Genomic DNA, 20,482 nt, shown 5'->3' on the forward strand with positions numbered 1-20,482 from the left:
TCTATATCCTCGCCGGGACCTTCTTCACCCTTGAATTGTGGATCCAAGCTGCTTGCTTCTTAATCTTAATGGCAGTGTGTGTTGTCAGTAATACTTGGTATGGTTCCGTCCACTTTCCTTCCATTTTTCCTGTAGGGGTTGTCCTGAAAAAGTCTTTATATATATATAATCCCCGAGCTTAAAGGGGTGGATTGGTTGATCCAACCCTCTAGCCCTGGTCCCTAAAACAAATTTATGTACTTTATTTAATTGTTTCTGAAGTTCAGTTATATAAGCATATAAATATTCTGATCCTAACTGCATTAGGTCCTCTCCACTAAATAGAAATTGCTATGGCCTTCCATATAAGATTTTGAAGGGACTCAAATTCCCTTTTATTCTAGGTTTAACTCTAATTCCAAGTAATGCTAAAGGGAGGGATTGAGGCCATGACAAATTAGCTTCTTATCCAATTTTAGCTATTTATTGTTTAATTAAATGGTTCATTTTTTCTACCTGTCCACTTGCCTGTGGTCTATAAGGAGTATGCAGTTGCCAATCTATCTTTAGAATCTTACTTATCTGTTCTACCACTTGTGCACAAAAATGTGAAACTCTATCAGAAGACATTGCTACTAGAATCCCAAAGCATGGTATTATTTCATTTAACAAGACTTTAACCACTTCTCTTGCTTTGTTTGTTCGACAGGGAAAGGCTTCAGGCCTTCCTGAAAACGTGTCAGTCAGAACCAGTAATAATGATATCCCCCTTTTCTAGGGAGTTCTGAAAAATCAATTTGCCACTGTTGCCCCGAATAATTTCCTTTACCGATTATTCCAAATTTTATTCTATTCTTGGTATTGGGGTTATTGTGTAAGCAAATGCTACATTGTTGAGTTACTTGTTTTATCATATCGTCCCACTAATGTCTGACTCAGGCTCTTATGCAGTGTGCCAGCTCCCCAATGCGTTTTATTGTGTTCTGTAAGAACTATGGGCCATGTCAAACTAGAGGGTATTACTATGTGGTTATCTTTTAAATATACTCATCCATCTGGTTTCATTTTACCTTTCAAATCTTCAATTAATTTTAAGTCTTCTTTTGTATAATTTGGATATAGTTTGGATTTTACCGTCTGGTATCTAAGACAATGCCTTCACCTCAGTTATTTCAGCTGCCTGCTTAGCCTCTGCCAATCGATTTCCAATTTCAAAATCGGTGTTCCCCTTTTGGTGTCCCTGACAATGCATGATAGCTACCTTTTCTGGTTGTTTTACAGCCTCTAACAATTTTAAAATTTCTTCAGCATACTTTGTGTTTTCACTGAGCGGTCAGCAATCCATGTTCTTTCCAAATTGCTCCATGAACATGTACCACGCCGAATGTATATTTAGAATCTGTCCAAATATTTACCCTTTTTCCCGCTGCCAGTTCCAATGCTCTCATGAGAGCAACTATCTCCGCCTTTTGAGCTGATGTTCCAGGGGGTAAAGGCTTAGACTCGATTACCTGCTGAGTAGTTGTTATAGCATATCCAGCTTTATGTTGTCTTTGCATAACAAAACTGCTCCCATCCGTGAACCAAGTTTCTTCCGCATCTTCCATGGGCTCCTCCTTAAGGTCTGGTCGGCTGGAATACACAGTCTCTATAGTTTCTAAACAATCGTGAATCACAGGTTGTGCTGGAGCATCACTAAGAAAAGAGGCTAGATTCACAATATTAGTTATCACAATTTCCACGTTGTCCTGTTCTACCAATATTGCTTGATATTTCAAAATCATCAATTCTTGTTTAAGTTGTTTAAAGACTTTTTGTGCTTCTCCAGTCCAGACTAACTTTGACTGGTTAATCTTTATCAATTCACATAGAGGCTTTACCAATAGTCCATAATTATAAATCCAAAGGCGACACCAACCTGTCATTCTTAAAAAGGTTTGTAGCTCCTTTACCATTTGAGGTTCTGGAGTCTGGCAAATGACTTCCTTATGTTCAGTTCCTAGTTCTCGTTGTCCTTCCGAAATTTCAAATCCCAGATAGGTCACACTTTGTTGAGCCAGCTGGACTTTCTGTCAAGAGACTTGATATCCGTTTAAACCCAGAAAATTAAGACGACTTATAGTCCATTGAATACAACTCCCTTTAGTCTCAGTAGATATTAAGAGATCATGTACATATTGTAACAAAGCACCTTCAGTGTCCGGAGGCATCCATGTTTCGAGTTTCCTTGCTAATTGGTTTCCAAAAATAGTGGGGCTATTCTTGAATCCTTGAGGTAGTAATGTCTACGTAAGCTGCGTCTTTCTGCCTGAATCGGGATTTTCCCATTCAAAGGCGAATAGGTTTTGGCTTTCTGTGGCTAAGCCTAGGCAGAAGAAGGCGTCTTTTAAATCCAGTACGGTAAACCAGACTTGACTATTCTTTAATTTAGTCAGCAAAGTATAAGGGTTTGCCACTAGGATGTATATCCTCAGTGATTTTATTTATGGCCCTCAAATCCTGAACTAGCCTATAGCTTTTTCATCTGCCTTTTTAATTGGCAATATGGGTGTATTGTATTCTGATTCGCATTCAATCAATAATCCATACTGTAAAAATTTATTAATTATCTCTTTAATTCCTTTCCTATCTTCTATCCTCAAAGGATATTACTTAACCTTAATGGGTTTCTCTCCTGGCTTTAATTTAATAATTATTAAGGTCACAGTTTTACCTCTTTCAGGGGTTTCAGTAGCCCAAACTCCTGGACATACTTGATCTGTGATCTCTAAAGGTATTTCACTTTTAGGGTCAGTTTGTATTAGTGCCAAGCTTAACACATTTGTTAGTTGTTCTTCTCCTATACTTAATTCTATTTTCCCTTTTTCAAAGACAATTTCTGCTCCTACTTGCTCTAATAAATCTCTGCCTAAGAGTGCCCATGAGGAGCTAGGCATATATAAAAATCTGTGTATGCCCCATTGTTTCCCTAACTTGTACTTCAAAGGTTCACAAAAACAAGCCTTTTCGGTTACACCTTGTCCTGGTTTCAGTTAGAACAGAGTTAATTTTCTTCCTAGTAGCTGGTACAATGCTGTGTTTTGGCTTAGGATGAGAAGAGTGCTGATAACACCCCGATGTTTTAATTGTTGCAGAGCAGTGCTTATACCAAGCCAAGGACATCTCAGCCTTTTGCTCTGTCCTGCCAACAGGCAGGCTGGGGGTGCAGTAAGAGCTGGGAGGGGACAGACCCAGGACAGGTGACCCAAACCAGCCAGAGGGGTATTCCATAGCATCTGACGTCAGGCTAAACAATATATAGGGGTGGCTAGCCGGGGGGAGGGGGCCGGACTGCTCGGGGTTAGGCTGGGCATCGGTCAGCGGGTGGTGAGCAATTGCATTGTGCATCACTTGTTTGTACACATTATTAGTAGTGGTACTATTATCATCATTGTATTATTATTATTATTATTATTATTATTATTTTGTCTTATTAAACTGTCTTTATCTCAACTCACGGGCTTCACTTTCCATTTCTCTCCCCCGTACCAGAGAGGGAGGGGGAGGGTGAGCAAACGGCTGCGTGGTGTTTAGCTGCCGGCCGGGTTAAACCACGACACATCTTTTACCCTAACATAATAATTCTGTGAAGGCATTAATGCTTGATTTAGAACTGAATACGTTGCCCCATATCAATAAGAAATTTCACTTCCATTCCTCCCCTAGCTTCATTATAACCAGCGGAGGTACTAGGGTAGATTCCCCAGGTCCCCGTTATTCCTGTTGAAATCAGGGGTCTATTATCCTAGGAAAAGGCTAGTCAATTTGTCCTCCGAAGCCAGGTCCAAACCGTTTTGTTTTATTTATTTATTTATTTATTTTCATTACATTTCAGAGTTGGTCCAAAAATTCCATAGGGGTTTCTTTTAGACCTTGTTGGAAGCATATTCTCAATTCCCAATTCATCCAGATTTTAGTATTTACTTAACCGTTCATAATTTTCAGGATGATTCGGGTCTTAGTGGGGGTCGGTCAGGGGAATGCAATTGTCCACAGTTCCCTGAGCGGTCCCATCGGCAATCTGAGCTCGCACATGAACTCAGGTTGTTTTAAGAGTTAACTGGTTTTCTGTTTCTGTGACAACTCTCTCGGACCCATCATGGTCCCTTTGCCCTGAAGGGCTAACACCCGGGATTTTAAGATCTCTGCCTCGGGCAGAGGCAGAACTATTAACATTCCTACATCCTCTTTCCCTGCTCATTCAACTTCAAACACCTTTAACACTTTCAACAACCCTTTTAACACTTCCTTTATCTTTCTCCAGCCTGTACTTCTCTAATGCCATCATCAAAGGCTCAGTCAGGGGCCAACTTAATTCCGTACCTTTTCCCACCGAGATGCTGAAACATCAGTATACAACATTTCATCCTGTTCTGCTTCTCAAAAAACAACATTAACTGTAGCAAAATATTATAGTTTAAAGTTCCATTTAGGGGCCACTTTTCTCCACATTCCAGCTTATAAAGCGGCCACCACTGATTACGATATTTTATCAATGTTTTCCTGTTCACACTTCCACCGGCAGATCCTCCAATATCCTTCCAGTGACTTAAAACACATCCTAACACACTTTTCTTTAAAATTTCACTGCTTGTTTGCCCCCCCAGTTTCCAGTTTACACTTTCAGAATACACATGTTACTTACAAAAGCGTATCACAAAACGTATCACTCACAAAAATACGGGCACGCAATATCTTTCAGTAGAGATGTCACAAAACTACTATTACCAGCAATATTGCCAAAATCACAATAACAATAGTCAGAGTCAAATTCCACATGCGATAAGTCAGAAAACCAAACTGTGTAACACCGTAACGATATCTTTCTTACAACAATGCCACGAACCTACTATTACCACCAGGAAAATAGCCAAAATCGCAGTAACAATAACCAGAGTTAAATACCATACTCCATGAGTCAGAAAACCGAAATAGACAACACAATTCCAGATGGACCTTAAAGCGAGCTCTTTCCTTAAGGTCCCCAAATATACTTTTGGTGCTTACCACAAAGTATATACCAAACACTGCCTCGCAGAAGATCACCTTCTGACTTACAGACAGTTCCAGATACAGATGGACCCCAAGGTCCCCAGATATACTTGTGGTACTAACCACAAAGTATATACCAAATACTGTCCTGCAGAAGTCACCTTCCGACTTACTGGACAGTCCCAGATGACCGGTCTACCAGAAAACCAAACCAGAATAAAGAATATACTCACTTACAATGATGGGGTCCTTGTCTGCCTCCGCAGTGATCCGGTGAGTCGAGGAGTCCCTCCGGGAAATCCCGGGGGTACCCTAGGGAGTCCTGTCCCCAGCGGGTCCTGCGGTCCGGCAGAGAGGTCGTCCCATCTGGGGTGCCAGATTGATTCAAAGATCGAAGCCGAAATTCCTTTAAGTGGTATATTCTTTATTGTAGCGCTGGATGCACGGGGGATCTCTCCACCTATCGTGCATACCCAAAGCAGAAAGCAGTCTTGAATTTATACAATCAATCTATCAATATTCTACAAGCACCTATACATATGCATTACCTATCCCCACCTTCCCTCGCTTCTTATGCTAATTAGCCTTTTGGCACCTTGCGCCTGCGTAGAGCCTCCCAAGAATTGTGGGCAGGGGTCTTTGGGACGTGGGCAGGGGTCTTTGGGAGGAAGACCCCGAGTCTTCCTCACAGTGTACTTTTCACCTTTGGTCAGGAATCTGCTGAATTGGCAGGTTTCTTAATTGCAAGAGCTGGTTGTTGCTAATTCTTCCATTTGTTGTATCTTTATAATGAATTCCAATGTCCAGTTTTGAGATTTATAGTCCTTACGTTTGTTTCTCTGTCCGTCTGCCGCTTCCTTATCATGAGGTCCAGTGTCTTGTTTCGAGATATACAGTCCATGTCTGGGGATTGTCCTTGCCTCCCCAATGCCTCCCCAATACCTCCTTAATCATCGCAGATAACTAGCAATAGGACTAGAGGGAATGGCCTCAAGTTGTGCCATTTAGGTTGGAAATCAGGAAACATTTCTTCTTAGAAAGAGCAGAGCAGTCAGGCATTGGAACAGGTTGCCCAGGGGTGTCCCTGGGGGTGTCCTGGGGGTGTTCAAGGAAAGGTCGGACGTGGTGCTTAGGGACATGGTTTAGTGCGTGACAGTGGTGGGAGGGTGGTGGTTGGAGTAGGCAATCTTGGAGGTCTTTTGCAAGCTTTATGGTTCTGTGGGTCTGTGATTTAAAACTGATACCGAAACAGCAATTCCAGCCGCTACGGAGCTTATGGCACCCAACCCACAGGCGTGCTCCGCGCACCCTCCCTGAGGCCCCCGCCCCCCTTGCGGCCGCCAAACCCCCTCAGAGCCCCCGGCCCCTCCCCTCAGCGCCTCGGGGACAGCGGGGCGGGCGGGCTGCGCATGCGCCTCCTCCGGCGGGCCACCACCCGCGTGAAGGCGGTGGGCGGGGCGGGAGAGGGCGGGCTCGCTGAGGGGGCGGGGCTATGAGGAGCCCCCGCCCCGTGCCGGGCCCCGCCCAGTGCCGGGCCCCGCCCCGTCAGTCCGGCGCCGGCCCGCGGCGGGGCCGCAAGTTGCCCGGGACGGCGGCGGCGGCGGCTCTGCGGGGCTCTGTTCGGCCCGGCCCAGCCCGGCCCGCGGGGAGGGGGGGACGGCCGTTGGCACGGAGCTCCCCCGCGGAGGGGACCGGGGGCTGCCGGGGTCCGAGGGGATGCGAGCTGCGGGCCGGCCCCGCCGCGGCGTGGCGCGGGGGAGGTCGGGCCGGGCCCTGCGGCGCTGAGGAGCTGGAGCCCCGTCCCGTCCCGTCCCGTCCCGTCCCGCCCCGTCCCGCCGGCCCGGAGCCGCCCGGGATGGATCATTTCTGTCAGCAGGTGCAGCAGAAGGACGTGGGCCGCAGGCTGCAGGTCGGGCAGGAGCTGCTCGAGTACCTGCGCGACCCCGCGGCGTCCCCGGACGTGGAGCAGGACCCGCAGCGTCTCGACAAAGTGATCGACGAGCTGGCGGCGTGGGTCAACTCCAGCAACTTCAAGGTGCGGGGCGGGGAGGGGCCGGGGCGCTCCTTGGCCACACGGACAGGCCGGCGTCTGGCCCGGCCTCCAGCCCTTCCTCCCCCGGAGAGTCGGGAATCTGGCCTGGCTTTGGCTAACACTTCTCGCTTTCTGTTCCTTTTATCGTTGCCTGAACATGGCAGCACATTCCCTCTTGGGGGACACCCCCCCAACTGTTCCCTTAGCCTGAAATAGCATAGCTATAACATAGCTAGTAATTCTTTTTTTGCTACCCCTCCCATTCCCTTCCCGTGCTGGGCTCTCTGCTTGGTGTAACGTTTCCTGGGATTCCCAGGATTTCCTGCAGGCCCTAAAGAGTGCTGTTTCACTGTGTTGGTATTTCTCTCTGCTTAATGACTGAATTGCTTCTTCGGGTTCCAGTTGTAAATTTAAAGTTTTTCTATCGCCTTTAGGTGACTTTGTCATAGACGAGAAGTTACACGGTATTTTTATAGCTACCCGATGATGACTCATGTTTGGCTTTTTTTCCTGGTGCGCTTTTGGCTGACATACAGGAAAACAGTATTTACGGTGGACACGTGGGGGAGTAATATTTGTCAATTTTTCTGCTGTTGGTCAGCCGATAACGATAGACAATGTAGCTTTATTACCAGGGACGATCGCATTCGTCTTAGTGCTTTTACTTTTTTTTTTTTAACATTTGCTGCTGTATGTAACTGTCGCTGGTCTGCGCTCTCGTCATCTGGTGGCGGTGTTGATCTGTACTGCTGAGCTCGGGTCTGGCAGCAGGGCAAGAGCCGCCCTTCCTGCTGCGCAGGGTCCCAGAGTTGCTGTCTTGTCTCCTAAGACAGTTGTCCTTAGGACCTCTAGACTTAGTGCATGGAGGTTATGGTATTTTTTTTTTTCCTATTTCTGTAATCTCTGGAGGAAAACAAAGGAACACCTTGCAAAGGCAGTGTGTTCGTGAAATACTTATTTTTACTCCTTAGATTTGACAATGCTATGTACTTGGCTGTGTTTGCACATAGCACTTCTAAGTTTGAGGCCTGAAAGTGATCAGGCTCAGCTGTATTTGCATGTATCTCACTTTTTTTTTTTTTTCTTTTTTTTTTTTTTTTTTGAGCAAATTTGTTCCTAAAGGTCAGGTTAGTTACAGGGAGTAACTAACTCCCTGTATGGGTTGGATAAAGATGATGTACTTGTTTTTGAATTCTTAATCTGAGGATAGTTGTTGGCAGTTGATAAATGTCAAAGTTAGGCAAGTTATTTTAAAACACCCTTTGGTGTAAAGAGGGACTGGTTGGTTACTTACCTCAGTAGGACAACATAAAAGTTGTTTCCTGCACTTCTAAACTGATGAAAGTAGGAACTAAGAAGGAAATTTCAAGGTGCTGTGGTGGTTGTTTCTTTTTATCTTTGTAAAGCAAGTCATTCTGCTCACCGTTGATGCATGGTGACAGTGATGTTGGCTGTTAGGACTGTACAACAAAGGAGGTGTGTACATTAAATAGGCCAGATAACCTTCACAAGCCTCAGTCAAAACGAGGTTATTATAAAATCTTGTTATAATATAGGAATTATAATTATTAATAACTATTATAAGCCATAGAAATCTATTTATAGGGTTACAGCCATTCTTATAGTTCTTACTATATTACAGTCTCCTTTTCTGCATGTCACCTAGTGGTGGCTCTTTATACATACAAAACTGCATTTGAAAGCATATTGTATACGCAGTGTTAATGGCAACAGCATAAAGTCTTGGATGGTTTGTTTGCGATCAGTGTCCCTGTCTATGATAGTATTGGTCGGCATCTGATGTTTCCAAATAAAAATTAAGAATATTCTGGAGAACTATGGTTGGCATCTAAAATTCCTATTTCATCTGAAACAAGCATGGATGTGGGAGTATCACCATGGGGATCGACAAGCCCCGTGGTTGATGATGACATCGGATTCCTGATGATGAACCCATGAGGGATGTAAGCAAGCTAGAAGGAACAAAGAAGGGCAATACACGAGACCCTTGCTGTCTCAAACTGCTTGTTCTCCAACCCTTAAGACATGGAAGTGGCTAAATGTTTGCTGTTGCTGGACAAATTCGTTAACCAATGAATAGCTAGTGGGAAAGTACTGCTTGTCTAGCTAATGGTATAAGAAGGGAGCCTGTCCTCAATAAAAGTTATTGATCGTTAAAGAAACCCTGGTGTGTATGTGGTCATTATGCCACAAATGGCACCTGAACAGGGGCTTGAAGAGAAAACGAACTAACAGGCACAGGCTAATGGAGCAGCGGCTTGAAGAAAAAAACGAATGAGCAGGAACAGGGACACTGATCACCTCATGAAGATACAGGTTTGGCCAAACTCAGCAAGCTGAAAGGAAGCTCAAGCTGCTGAAAGGAAGCTGAGAGAAGTAGACCCACACACAGAACTGCCTCTAAGCAGTTGAGAACTATTTTCACAAAACAAAAGTTTGGAAAAATAGATCTCTGGAGAAAAAAAAAAAAAAAAGAAAAAAAAAAGAATTGTATTGGCAGGGGGAAAGACATGGTGATCCAAAGGGTCTTTTTATCTCTGATTACCATGACCTCAGCTGGTCATGCCCAAAAACTTCTAGGGAGGAACGTGTGTTAACACTTACATGAGGACATGGGTCCCTGGGGAGATGAACGTAAAATTGCTCCAGGAAAGATCATCTAACTAGTCAGGAATGCAGAGTTACTGTACACAGAGCCAGGATTAGTCCAGTTGGGTATTTATTGTTTTGTTTTTAAATTACCATCAGCAGTTTCCCAGTGTAATCGAGGTGATTGATATCAGCTAGTTTTATCTTCCTAATTACCAATGGACCTCACAAGTTCAGATCAACTGTTTTTTTTTTTTTTTTTTTTTAATTGTTTCATTACTATATAGAAGTTCATTTAGAAAGGAATTGCAATATGTTTCGGATATTCTCTTCACTGAGTATGCTTGTCCCCACTTACCTCCCCCCCCCAGAAAAAAAATAAATCAATGGCTGTAGTAATAATTAGGGCAGACTGAACTCCTATTGTTAATATTACTTAAAAATCAAGTAGTATGAAAATATTTATATGCTTTCTTCTGAAAAGCTTTTAGTATAAAAATTTTTGGAAAAATATTTTGACTTTTGCTTAATTCTCAAATAATAAACATTTTTTTTTTTTAAATATCAAAATTGTTACCAGAAGTTTTCAGCAACATTATATTTAAGCTTTTTGCTTACAGTTTTCTACTTAACAAGCACAAAAATGTCATGGCATTAAAAGCAAACTTCAACTCACATCCATTAAGCGCTTCCTGAGAGGGAAAAGGGAATTACTGACAATTTATTGTTTTATTTTCAATAATGAGAAAGTAGAACTGCTTTGTTTGAATAGTACGTTTTGGGTACCTGTCAGAGCAACCACTACCAAGTACTAAAGTGTTGATAGTTGACCTTTAGATACAGCCTTCCTATCTTAAGAGTTTATTATTAGCATAAACCTACATGGTTAAACCAAAAACAGAGGATTAACATAGAAGTCAGCATGTGAGGATACAACCATGTCCAATTGTATGCAAACTACACTGCTGCCTTTTAGTACCTGAAGCAAAGAGCTAGTAATAATATGAAAAACAGTTTAAAAGTAATGCTGGGAGCCCTCCAGTTCTTAAAACAGGGAAAGGTTTTGCAGTTTAAAAGTCTTTCCCACCCGCAAAACTGGCCACCAGCATCAAGGTGCCATTTAGCTGTAAAACTTGCAGAGACAGAGGACTGAAAAAATACATAACTGAGTATATAAGCCTCTGGCTCTTGGTATAGGCAGTGTCAGTGTTGAAGATAAATAGCTGGAAAAAAAAATATGGTTTGGAATTTAGACATTACATAAATTTAGACAATATCTACAGCCTTTCCCTCATCCACTAAGAGTATCACCTTGTCATAGAAATTTGTTCTACTTTTTCAAGCAGGACTGTATGGTTAGTTTGGAATGACAGCTTAATGAATGCAAGATTAAAATAAATGTTTTTTTTTGTGCTAGTTATAAAAACTCTCCTGCGTGAAAAATTGCAGTTTGTACACTTTTTCTGAGGTGCTTACGAATATAAGAGTTTTTCCTAACAGCATAACTTTCAGAGGGTCACTCCTCTATGCAGAGATGGTGTGCACCTGTTTCCAAACGTGTAATGCAGCTTTACCCATGTCCTCAATTAAAATAAAGTTCACACTGGATTAAAAGTGTTGTTCTACAGCGATCCTACAAGTGTCTTAATTAAGGTCTACACTACTACTGTTTAAGAACTGCAAGAAACCTTGACTGTTTGGCAGTGTATTTCCAAAAAGAGAGTTTTCTTCATCTCAGAAACAAATGATTTAAAAAACTAAAAATGAAAAGAGACAAAAATAAAATAAATAAATAAATAAATAAAAACCCAAAAACCACCACACACCGGCATCTGCCTAAACGTATGTTGGAAACAAATTATGACTTGGCACTTCACGAAGTATAAATCCAGCAAGTGCTTTGGAAGCTGGGGTTTTACGTGTTGTTTTTGTGTGTGCCACTGCATTCCTCTGTACCTGTCTTATACTGTACATATTTGGAATTTTTCTGTATTCTTTAGTTGCGGACTCGGATGAGGGGTGGAAAGGCCTTGCAGAGAGACCTGGACATATTGGAGAGCTGGGTGATCACCAACCAAATGAGGTTTAACCAGAGCAAGTGCCAGGTCCTGCACCTGGGATGGGGCAACCCTGGCTGTATGTACAGACTGGGCGATGAGACACTGGAGAGCAGCCCTGCAGAGAGGGATCTGGGGGTCGTGGTAGACAGCAAGTTGAATATGAGCCAGCAGTGTGGCCTGACAGCCTGGAGGGCCAACCGTGTCCTGGGGTGCATCAAGCACGGCATCGCTAGTCAGTTGAGGGAGGTCTATTTTGTGCTGGTGTGGCCTCACCTCAAGTACTGTGTGCAGTTCTGGGCACCACAGTACAAAAATGACATTAAACTGTTGGAGAGTGTCCAGAGGAGGGCGATGAAGCTGGTAAAGGGCTTAGAGAGTAAGATGTACATGTACATGTATGAGGAACGGCTGAGGGCACTGGACCTGTTCAGCCTGGAGAAGAGGAGGCTGAGGGGGGACCTCATTGTGGTCTACAGCTTCCTCATGAGAGGGAGTGGAGAGGCAGGTGACCTATTCTCTATAAACACCAGTGATAGGACCCACAGGAATGGTTTTAAGCTGAGGCAGGGGAAGTTTAGGCTGGACATCAGGAAGAGGTTCTTCACCGAGAGGGTGGTTGCACACTGGAACAGGCTCCCCAGGGACATAGTCACTGCACCAAGCCTGTCTGAATTTAGCGCACAGTCCAATCGCTTTCTTAGTCACATGGTCTAAACTTTTGGGTAGACCTGTGTGGTGCCAGGAGTTGGACTTGATGATCCTTATGGGTCCCTTCCAACTTGGGATATTCTATGATTCTGTGATTTCAAAGACAGGAACAAAAACATCTCTGCTTTTCCTGAGATGACTGTCAGTATATATGTGTATGCATCACTGAAACTTTGTAGACTACAGTGCTGTTTTCCCATGCCAGACACCACTGTGCACCTTTCTGAACAGCAAGCATTTTTTCAATAGCAACTTAATGGCTACTAAGGGAAAGTAGAAAGTCAGTCTCCAAGACAGGATCCCAAAAGGACAGGAATTTAACAGTGCTGGCTAGCAATGAGACACCATGCAAATCAAGAATGCAGTGTGGTCTCCAGGGAAGTAGTTCATGTATGAGATAAACCTGCAACTAAAATATTCCTAGGCAACTGCAATAACAATGTGTCACATTCCTGAGGACTCAAAAGCTGCAAGAGTCCCTGCAAAGCAGTGCTCCTTTAGACATCTGTGGTCTCAAGGAATATGAAAGATTTTTGCAAGTTCTGTTACTTCTTTCAATGTTTTGAAAATAAACCAGGCAAGTTAGGGATTTTGAGAGGGACTAACCTAACCCTAAAGAAAATGATAGCAGAAAGTAGCTGTAAGATTCTTTAACTGGTTAAAAACAAAATACGCAGAAAACATTCATGCTTTCACAGTGTATTGAAAATAATGTAAATGACAAAATAAGGAGGTGGCAAACAAGTTGTTTTGCTGTATATTACAAATAACTACTTGTCTGGATGTAGTGTTAACCACTAGCTGCAAAGATTAAACCCATCTCTTCAAATTGGGCGTCTTACCCTTTTCATTTAGGCATTGTATTGCCTTTTGTAGATAAGTAGTCCCTTTACTGTTGCTCATAAATTGAGTACAAGACAGCCCAAGATACTTTTTTTTAATTATTATTATTATTAGCCATTGTTCAGTGACTAGTCTGTGCAAACAAACAGATCATGAAATGGCTGCAGCAAGTATTTATTTGTTGTTAATTATTTATTTGTTAATTATTTATTCTGGCTCACTGGCCAAGTACCCTGCAGGAGAGGAGGGGGAAGGAACAGGAGACCAAAACAAACCACCTTTACGAGTATGATAGACAAAATTCTAGCATTCATGTACAAAATACGGGTTGCAGCTTGAGATTTAACAGGAGAAGCACAGCCCATAGTGCCCTTCTGGGAACTGAGGAAAGGAAGAACATTCCAGGATTCTTAATTACATTGTGCTTCTGATTGCACTTGTGTGTTGAGAGACCAGTACTAATGAGGAATTATGCCTTCACTCCAGCTTGTATTACCTTAGTAAGTATGCATATGAGACAGTGCATGCCTAGAGCAGTTTTGTACCTGTATACCTCAGCTGACTACAGTAATGAAAGAAATACATCCCATATTCTTACTTAATATTATACTCACTGTAACAAGGAAGTTACAGAATGACAGAAGAACCAGATAGGAATAGAGACCAGTGCAGGTAAATTACAGCCTTCCTGCAGTGCTGCTGCAATAGCCACAACAACCTGTGAATGACAAGACAATAGAGTGACACTTTATTAGTTAATCAAAAGTACTGAGAAGCAAGCTACTCATAAAGCTGTTCTAAAGCTTTATCAGCCTTTTAGGACCCTGTGCTGTTTACAAAAGAGCAGAGACTATGCAAGCACTGCGGAGATTTTAAAGTATTTACCGCCAGGGAAAGGAACAAAACTAACATCCAGTTCACTTTTAGCAAGGCTCTTCTACACAATGTTCTAGATGCAAATGCTATGACCTTCCAAACCCATCCTCCCAATGGTGCATGCTCTTAGGGTCTTGAGACTTACATAAACTCTCAGCCATCACTTTCATGTAACAGTACAAGCCGAGCAATCTGACCATGCCCCTATTAAATTGCATGTTTGTGAAACCGACCCTGGAGAGAAAAGTTTCCTGACAATTACGGAAGAGTAGCTGAAAAGATCAGATGATATAACCTGCTTATGATCCATCTATTATTCAGATGAAGTAATAGGGCAAACAGCGTTACAGTCACTAATACACTAATAGTTTCACAAAGGTGCAGCACCATCTCCATGGTTTTGCTTTTTTTTTTTTTTCCCCATGGGGCTATTATATATTCAGTCCTAAATACTTAATTTAGGTGTAGAGTGAAATCAGTAGCTTGAATCTTTATTAGCCAAGGGAGACCAATGTCAAACACTTTGAGGAAAATTTGCAGAAACAAAGCCTGAGGAAGCCTTACACTAGGCGGCATCTTGCATACTTTTAGGTTAAAATTCCTAATAGCCACTTTACCAAACAGCAAAGATACTCTTTGAAGACTCAAATATGTGTGTTCATAGTTGGATGAGGCTCACTGTTTCACTAACTCTGAGACTTCACTAGCAGAGACCATCTCCTTATCTCATGTGGACTTCCAAAGTTAGGGGCAACAATCTCTTAATGAGCTGTACTTGCATATTTTCATCTAGATTACAGTGCTGATCAGTACTGGGTTTTCAGAGGGGTCACACTGGACTGCTTGGTTTCAGAAGGAAGATGGCTATCAGTACTCATTCCTCTTGCACTTTCAGAATTAAGTCTGACTTATAGGTAAGGACTTGTTTTACAATCAGATTAAAGGTTTGTTGTTTTTCTTGAATAAGAGTTATTTATTTGAAATTCACAGCTCCACAAGTCTCATGTTCAAAACTGGAAAGGCTTAAACACAGAAGTGTTAAAAGATTAATTGACTAAGTTAGCGTTTTGACAGCAGAAACAACAGCCCATCATGCAATTTAATAAATGTTTGCTTTACCCTTTTTGTTTAATTGCTGGAGTAATTAATCTCACCTTTACAGTTTATTTGAAGTACCTTTCAGACACGATCCACACTACATTGTATGTGCTCAGAGGCCCCTCAAAAAGGAACACATTCAACTATTGCACTACAAGCTTACTGAAAAGTCACCTCTCAGACTTACAGTAAAAACCAGAATATTACTGTTATTATTAGTAAAAAATTACAACAGGGACCCACCATTTATTTTTTCAACTGGAATTTTCAACAGGGTATCTTGATGTTTACAGTTGAGATGTAGCAGATTTTTCACTACTCAAATAATTAGTTGGATGGCTTCAGTTATCAGAGGCACTCCGAAGACTGAAAAGTTAAGTTTAATCTGGTTAGGAAAAAAAAAAAAAATTAAAACCAGAAAACTGGAAGTCTTTTAATATTAACCTACTTGAAATCTGTACTCAGGTGCTGACAAAGTTAAACTGTCTTACTGATTCAAAAAGGGAGTTCACATTAAATTGCTAGTGACCTCCAAAGACCTCCTTCCAACTTCCCAAAGTGATCACCCAGGCTGGAAAATATAAAGTAGTAAAATTTATCAAGTTCAAGGCATGCTGTGAACTGAATCGTTTGAAATGTGTATTTCTAAGAGGACTTCTGGGAGGTAGAGTCAGGTTTGAAGTCTTAAATATGAAAACAAGCAGCTCAGCCCTGGGCATAATAATTATGTACTTGCTTAGACACAAATGCAAGTATGTTTTATAAATGCTTGCACTAGGAATTTCAGGCATTTTCCTCTTCCACTATAACTACTGATGCAGTTGAAGTTTGGAAGCTTCTCCGTGGGAGATAACATCCTGCAAAAAGAGTCAACCTGCAAAATTGGTCCTGCAAACATTTCAAGGGAAATTGATAGGTTTCTCTCACCATTTACTCCAATGTTATTTTGACTGATCTGTTTGCTTACAAGACTGATCTTCATAAGGCAGGTCAGTCAGTCAGAACCATTAGTTGATCTGGATCTTCTCTGTCAGCAAAGAAACTACCCTGACAAACACAAGGTTACTCCTTTGCACAGGTTAAAATGCAGGACCCTGTCTTGGTACTGAACTGTTTTTTCCTCAAGTGTCTTCTGTTTGAGATAGAACTCTTCTGGAGGAAGAATGAAGGAGTGAGCTACACACATTTATAACACATAAAATAAACAAACAAACAAACACACACACACGTTTACTTCTAGATATTTTTTTTTCCACCAAATGGGCTATTTAACATTACACAAAATAATCACTACTTATACCTACACAGTGACTGAGAAACAGAATAACATTGAAGAGGGGGTTCTGTACCGTTATAGGATGTAATAACTGACTGACAGGTGATTAGGTTTATTCTACTTCCACATGCTATAGCTAGGGAGAGGAAAACACTTGGTACATCAGTTACTCTGGTAAACACATCTAGCCAAAGATGTCAATCTGGTCAAGTTGGCTGCAAAAGACTCAGGAATGGTGGAATTTGCCTTTTTTTGTGCATCTTCAAAGAACATTTTGACAGATGCTCAACAGGAGAAGGAAAGGGTTATAGTGGTAACTCGATAAATTTGCAGAGAACTGGCTAGTAGTATATCCACAAGACTGACGAATGAGAATTTGCAACTTGTTCACATTCTAATACCTCCGAAACCTCCGCTTCTGAAACATTTCATATTTAAAAGCAAGGGAATCTGACCAAGTAGAATGCCTAAGGGGACCTCACTTTCCAAATCACATAATGAAATTGGTCTTCTTCTCCAGACCAATTTCCATTCTTGTGTCTCCACCCTCTGCAAGAAAGGCTTGTCTTGGAAGCAACATTATCTTAAAAATAATAAAAACAACAACAACAAAAAGAAACACTACCTTAAGCTGTAGCAACCTTTTAATACTCTCCTTAGCTCTTCAGAAGAAATTAGCTGTTGTAATGCAGTCTGTAAAAGCAGTAATTTCAATTTCTGCACAGAAAAAAAATTTTACCAGCAAACATTCTGATTGACTTAATATAAAGCAAATAAAACCATATCTTATTTAAGACAGGCATTACAAAGTTTACATTATAACTTGTCAAAATGGCTTCTCCAAGAAGTAGTAATTAATACACTTATAGTGAATTAAGCTTCCTTAAAAATGAAATGCATGTGACAGAAACAGGAACAAACAGCATCATTATGCTTCAGCAGGTCTACAAAATGAACTGATGCAAGTGTTTTCGCCTACGTTGACTCAGTATTTTTTTCCCAAATAGTATTAAATTGCTAGCTGACAATCTGATTAACTACAAAAAAAAAAAAAATCGATCTGCTTTTTTTTTTTGGTCACCACTTCTAAATTATGCATATCCACTTGCATAAACAAATCCTTATTACAGTCACAGAAGCGGGTGCTCAGATTCTGTTCTACCTAGCCTTTTACATACATTTTATTTACTCCAGCATTTTTCCCCCCATATGCTAAAATTTAACCAGCAGATGCAGAGGCTGGAAGTATTAAGACCACGGAGGAAGAGAGGAGAAATTAAAGTCTTACTCACACCACATTATTCTTATGCCAACATAGGTCCCACTAAGGGTTTTCTTATATCTATGAAGCATTTATGAAGCAGAACTAAGATGCTTGCAGGAACACACCATTACAGTCTACAGGAATATGCATCACTCAAGTATTAATTTTAGCTTTATTTTATGTATACATTGGTACATTTAAATTGAGTTCACAGAGTATAAAGCTTTTGTTACCAGGGTGTGATGGATGTACCCAACTCCTCAACCCAACTAGTGGTTGTTTGGTTCAGTCTCTGAAGGAAGTAGAGGCCTAGACCCTGACTGGGCCATTCACTTCTTTAATTCCAACCTGTTCTTCAAAACACCCCCATAAGAAGAGGTGACATGGCATGCTTTGGATGTGCAGGAGCTCAGAAAGCAGAACATCAATCATGCAATTAACACATGGGCCCATTTTCCATGGGCTAAATGGATACTAATTTTGCCTTCTTCATTTTTAAAGATTTTAGACTCCCATTTCTGACCCTTCCTTATTTGCACAGCCAGATCGGGATGGTCATAACAGTGGCTGTATTCATAAAACTTACAGTTCAACTGTTGCAGTCCTTAGTATAGGTGTCAAATACTTTATCTATTTTACAATTAGAAAAAAGCTAACTATCTTAAGTGGATTCCATAAATATTTCCAAAGAATTATTTGCTCTTCTATGTATTGCCACAGTCAAAAGTTTAGTTACATAAATACCCGGTTATCCTCTGAAAACAACAAAAATATTAAGAACTTTTGAAATTGCATTATCTGTATGTAAGTTGAGCACATTTTCAATGAGTAGAAACCTTCAACCAAGTTATCAAGTTATTTTAAAAGACTTGTGATTTTTAGCTCTGATAGCTTCAACAGTATACCTTATGATGATGGATAATCTGGAAACAGATTGTACAATGGTGATATTAAGTAACTTAAATTTAAAAGTTAGATTTCAAATTAAAATAAATGTCATTTTTAAAATGATCATCCATTTATTCTTTCAAAATTTCCCTTTTTCACTTGGCCTTAACACTTCCTTTCCAATTCACAAAAGGAACACAAAAGGAAGTATTACCCATTCCTTTTAACCACTAATAAATCTTAGTAGTATTCATGAAGTAACTTCATGAAGTAACTTCTAAAAGTCTTCAGTGGCTACAATGAACAACCAGAAGCATGGGGAAATAAAAAAAAAAAAAAAAAGCGTTCCTGAAAGAAAAAGCTTCTCTACATCATTTACTAGACTTCAGAGTAAAACTGTACATCACTGCAGACTTGAGACACCTCGGTCATTACATTTAAACTTAATGCACAAACTGTTTTCAAGTATAACTTCAGGCACAAGTCAGAGGAAACAGCTTGTTACCAGCACACAATCTTTCTTACTTTCAAGTATCAAACGGTATGTACTCAGATTAAAGTTTACCTTCTATGACAACTTTTTTTTTTTTTTTTTAAATCAAAGTATGTGCAGTCAAGTACACAGTGATACCTAGCCGAAGACTTCCTTGCTGTAACAGAGTACAATACTTCTCCCTGAATTGATAGGCTACAAAAATTGACTTTTAATCCACTACATTTTTTTCAGCTGTGTTAAATTCACCTGTACACAAAGAACACTATCTTTCTGAAGCAACAGCTGAGGATTTAAACTGCCGTTCCCATTTTGGGCTGCTTCCAGTCTAGACATTAAAAAAGAAAACATTCAAGAGGTATTTTGCCTGTACGTATTTATGCATATATATGTTAAATTCTGATGACAGTTCAAATAAAGTTATGTTCTAGCCTTTTGTGTGTGTGTGCGCGCATTGTATTTTTCAAATTTTTTGTTTGTTTTTGAATTTCAAATTTGAATTTTTCCAGTTGTTGATCTTGGCAGCATACCTTATAGTATGGTATATATGCTAGCAAGATCAGCAATTTTTGACAAATATTGGTGGCACAAACAGCTTACATCCTGTCCTCTGCCTATGACTTCTGGCAACATGAACTTTTAAGTCAGGAGATTTAAAAGCATGATCTAAAGATGACTCAGCTGACTCTGGTGCAGACATCAGAACTTGATAGATCAGCTTTAAAGCATACAGCTAAGCCATGACCAGCAGTAAAGAAAATGGATTTTGATAAATCTGGATTGTCGAGTTGATTTACTTAATCTGAAATGAAGCACATCTTCATAAGCCGATTATACTTAAAATGTTTATTTCTTCTAGGTAACACAATCACTTATGAGAAAGGAGTTATGAGAATAAGCCAAGATTTACTTCACCTACTTAAGTGCCTCATCATTAATTTCATCTGCCAGAGCTATGAGTCACACAAATAAAAAGACACTTCACAAAAGTAGTATGCAAGCTGATACGAAAATTTCTATCATGCTGGCTTCATGGAAGCACTGAGAATGTTTCATGTTAGCTGTTATTTTCAGACATATCAGACTCCAACCTCTTGTGAAAGCTAGTGGAACATGCTATTTCTTTTCAACTGCTAACGTACTAAGAGACATTAAACACTGAAGGAATGAACATAGACAAAGTGAGCATCTTTTGCATGTTTTGCTTATTTACGACCACCAGCTACAGTAGTTCTTATTGCTCCAAAGATTGTCCCGCCCCCCCCCCCCAACACCCCCTCCCACAAAAAAACCCACAAAAATAGTAAAAGTTGTTTTATTTGGA

At 40.9% G+C, this 20,482-nt stretch overlaps 1 protein-coding gene across 2 annotated transcripts; it reads left to right on the forward strand.

Moving 5' to 3' along the window:
* Positions 1-6,865: 6,865 nt before the first annotated feature.
* LOC309875251 (CLIP-associating protein 1-like) lies at positions 6,866-19,438 on the forward strand (the record flags this gene model as incomplete). Of its 2 annotated transcripts, XM_082754416.1 has the most annotated exons (3): positions 6,866-7,045; positions 14,933-15,053; positions 19,393-19,438. In XM_082754416.1, 2 exons carry the CDS (start codon positions 6,866-6,868, stop codon positions 15,038-15,040), a joined length of 288 nt encoding a protein of 95 aa, XP_082610542.1. In that variant the 3' UTR covers positions 15,041-15,053; positions 19,393-19,438. The 2 variants fall into 2 exon arrangements, with proteins under 2 accessions (XP_082610542.1, XP_082610541.1); XM_082754415.1 differs by lacking the exon at positions 19,393-19,438 and having other exon boundaries at positions 14,933-15,454.
* Between the last annotated feature and the right edge of the window lie 1,044 nt (positions 19,439-20,482).

This window comes from Aythya marila, assembly GCF_965140915.1.
Source record: "Aythya marila genome assembly, chromosome: 2".
Taxonomy (NCBI): domain Eukaryota; kingdom Metazoa; phylum Chordata; class Aves; order Anseriformes; family Anatidae; genus Aythya; species Aythya marila.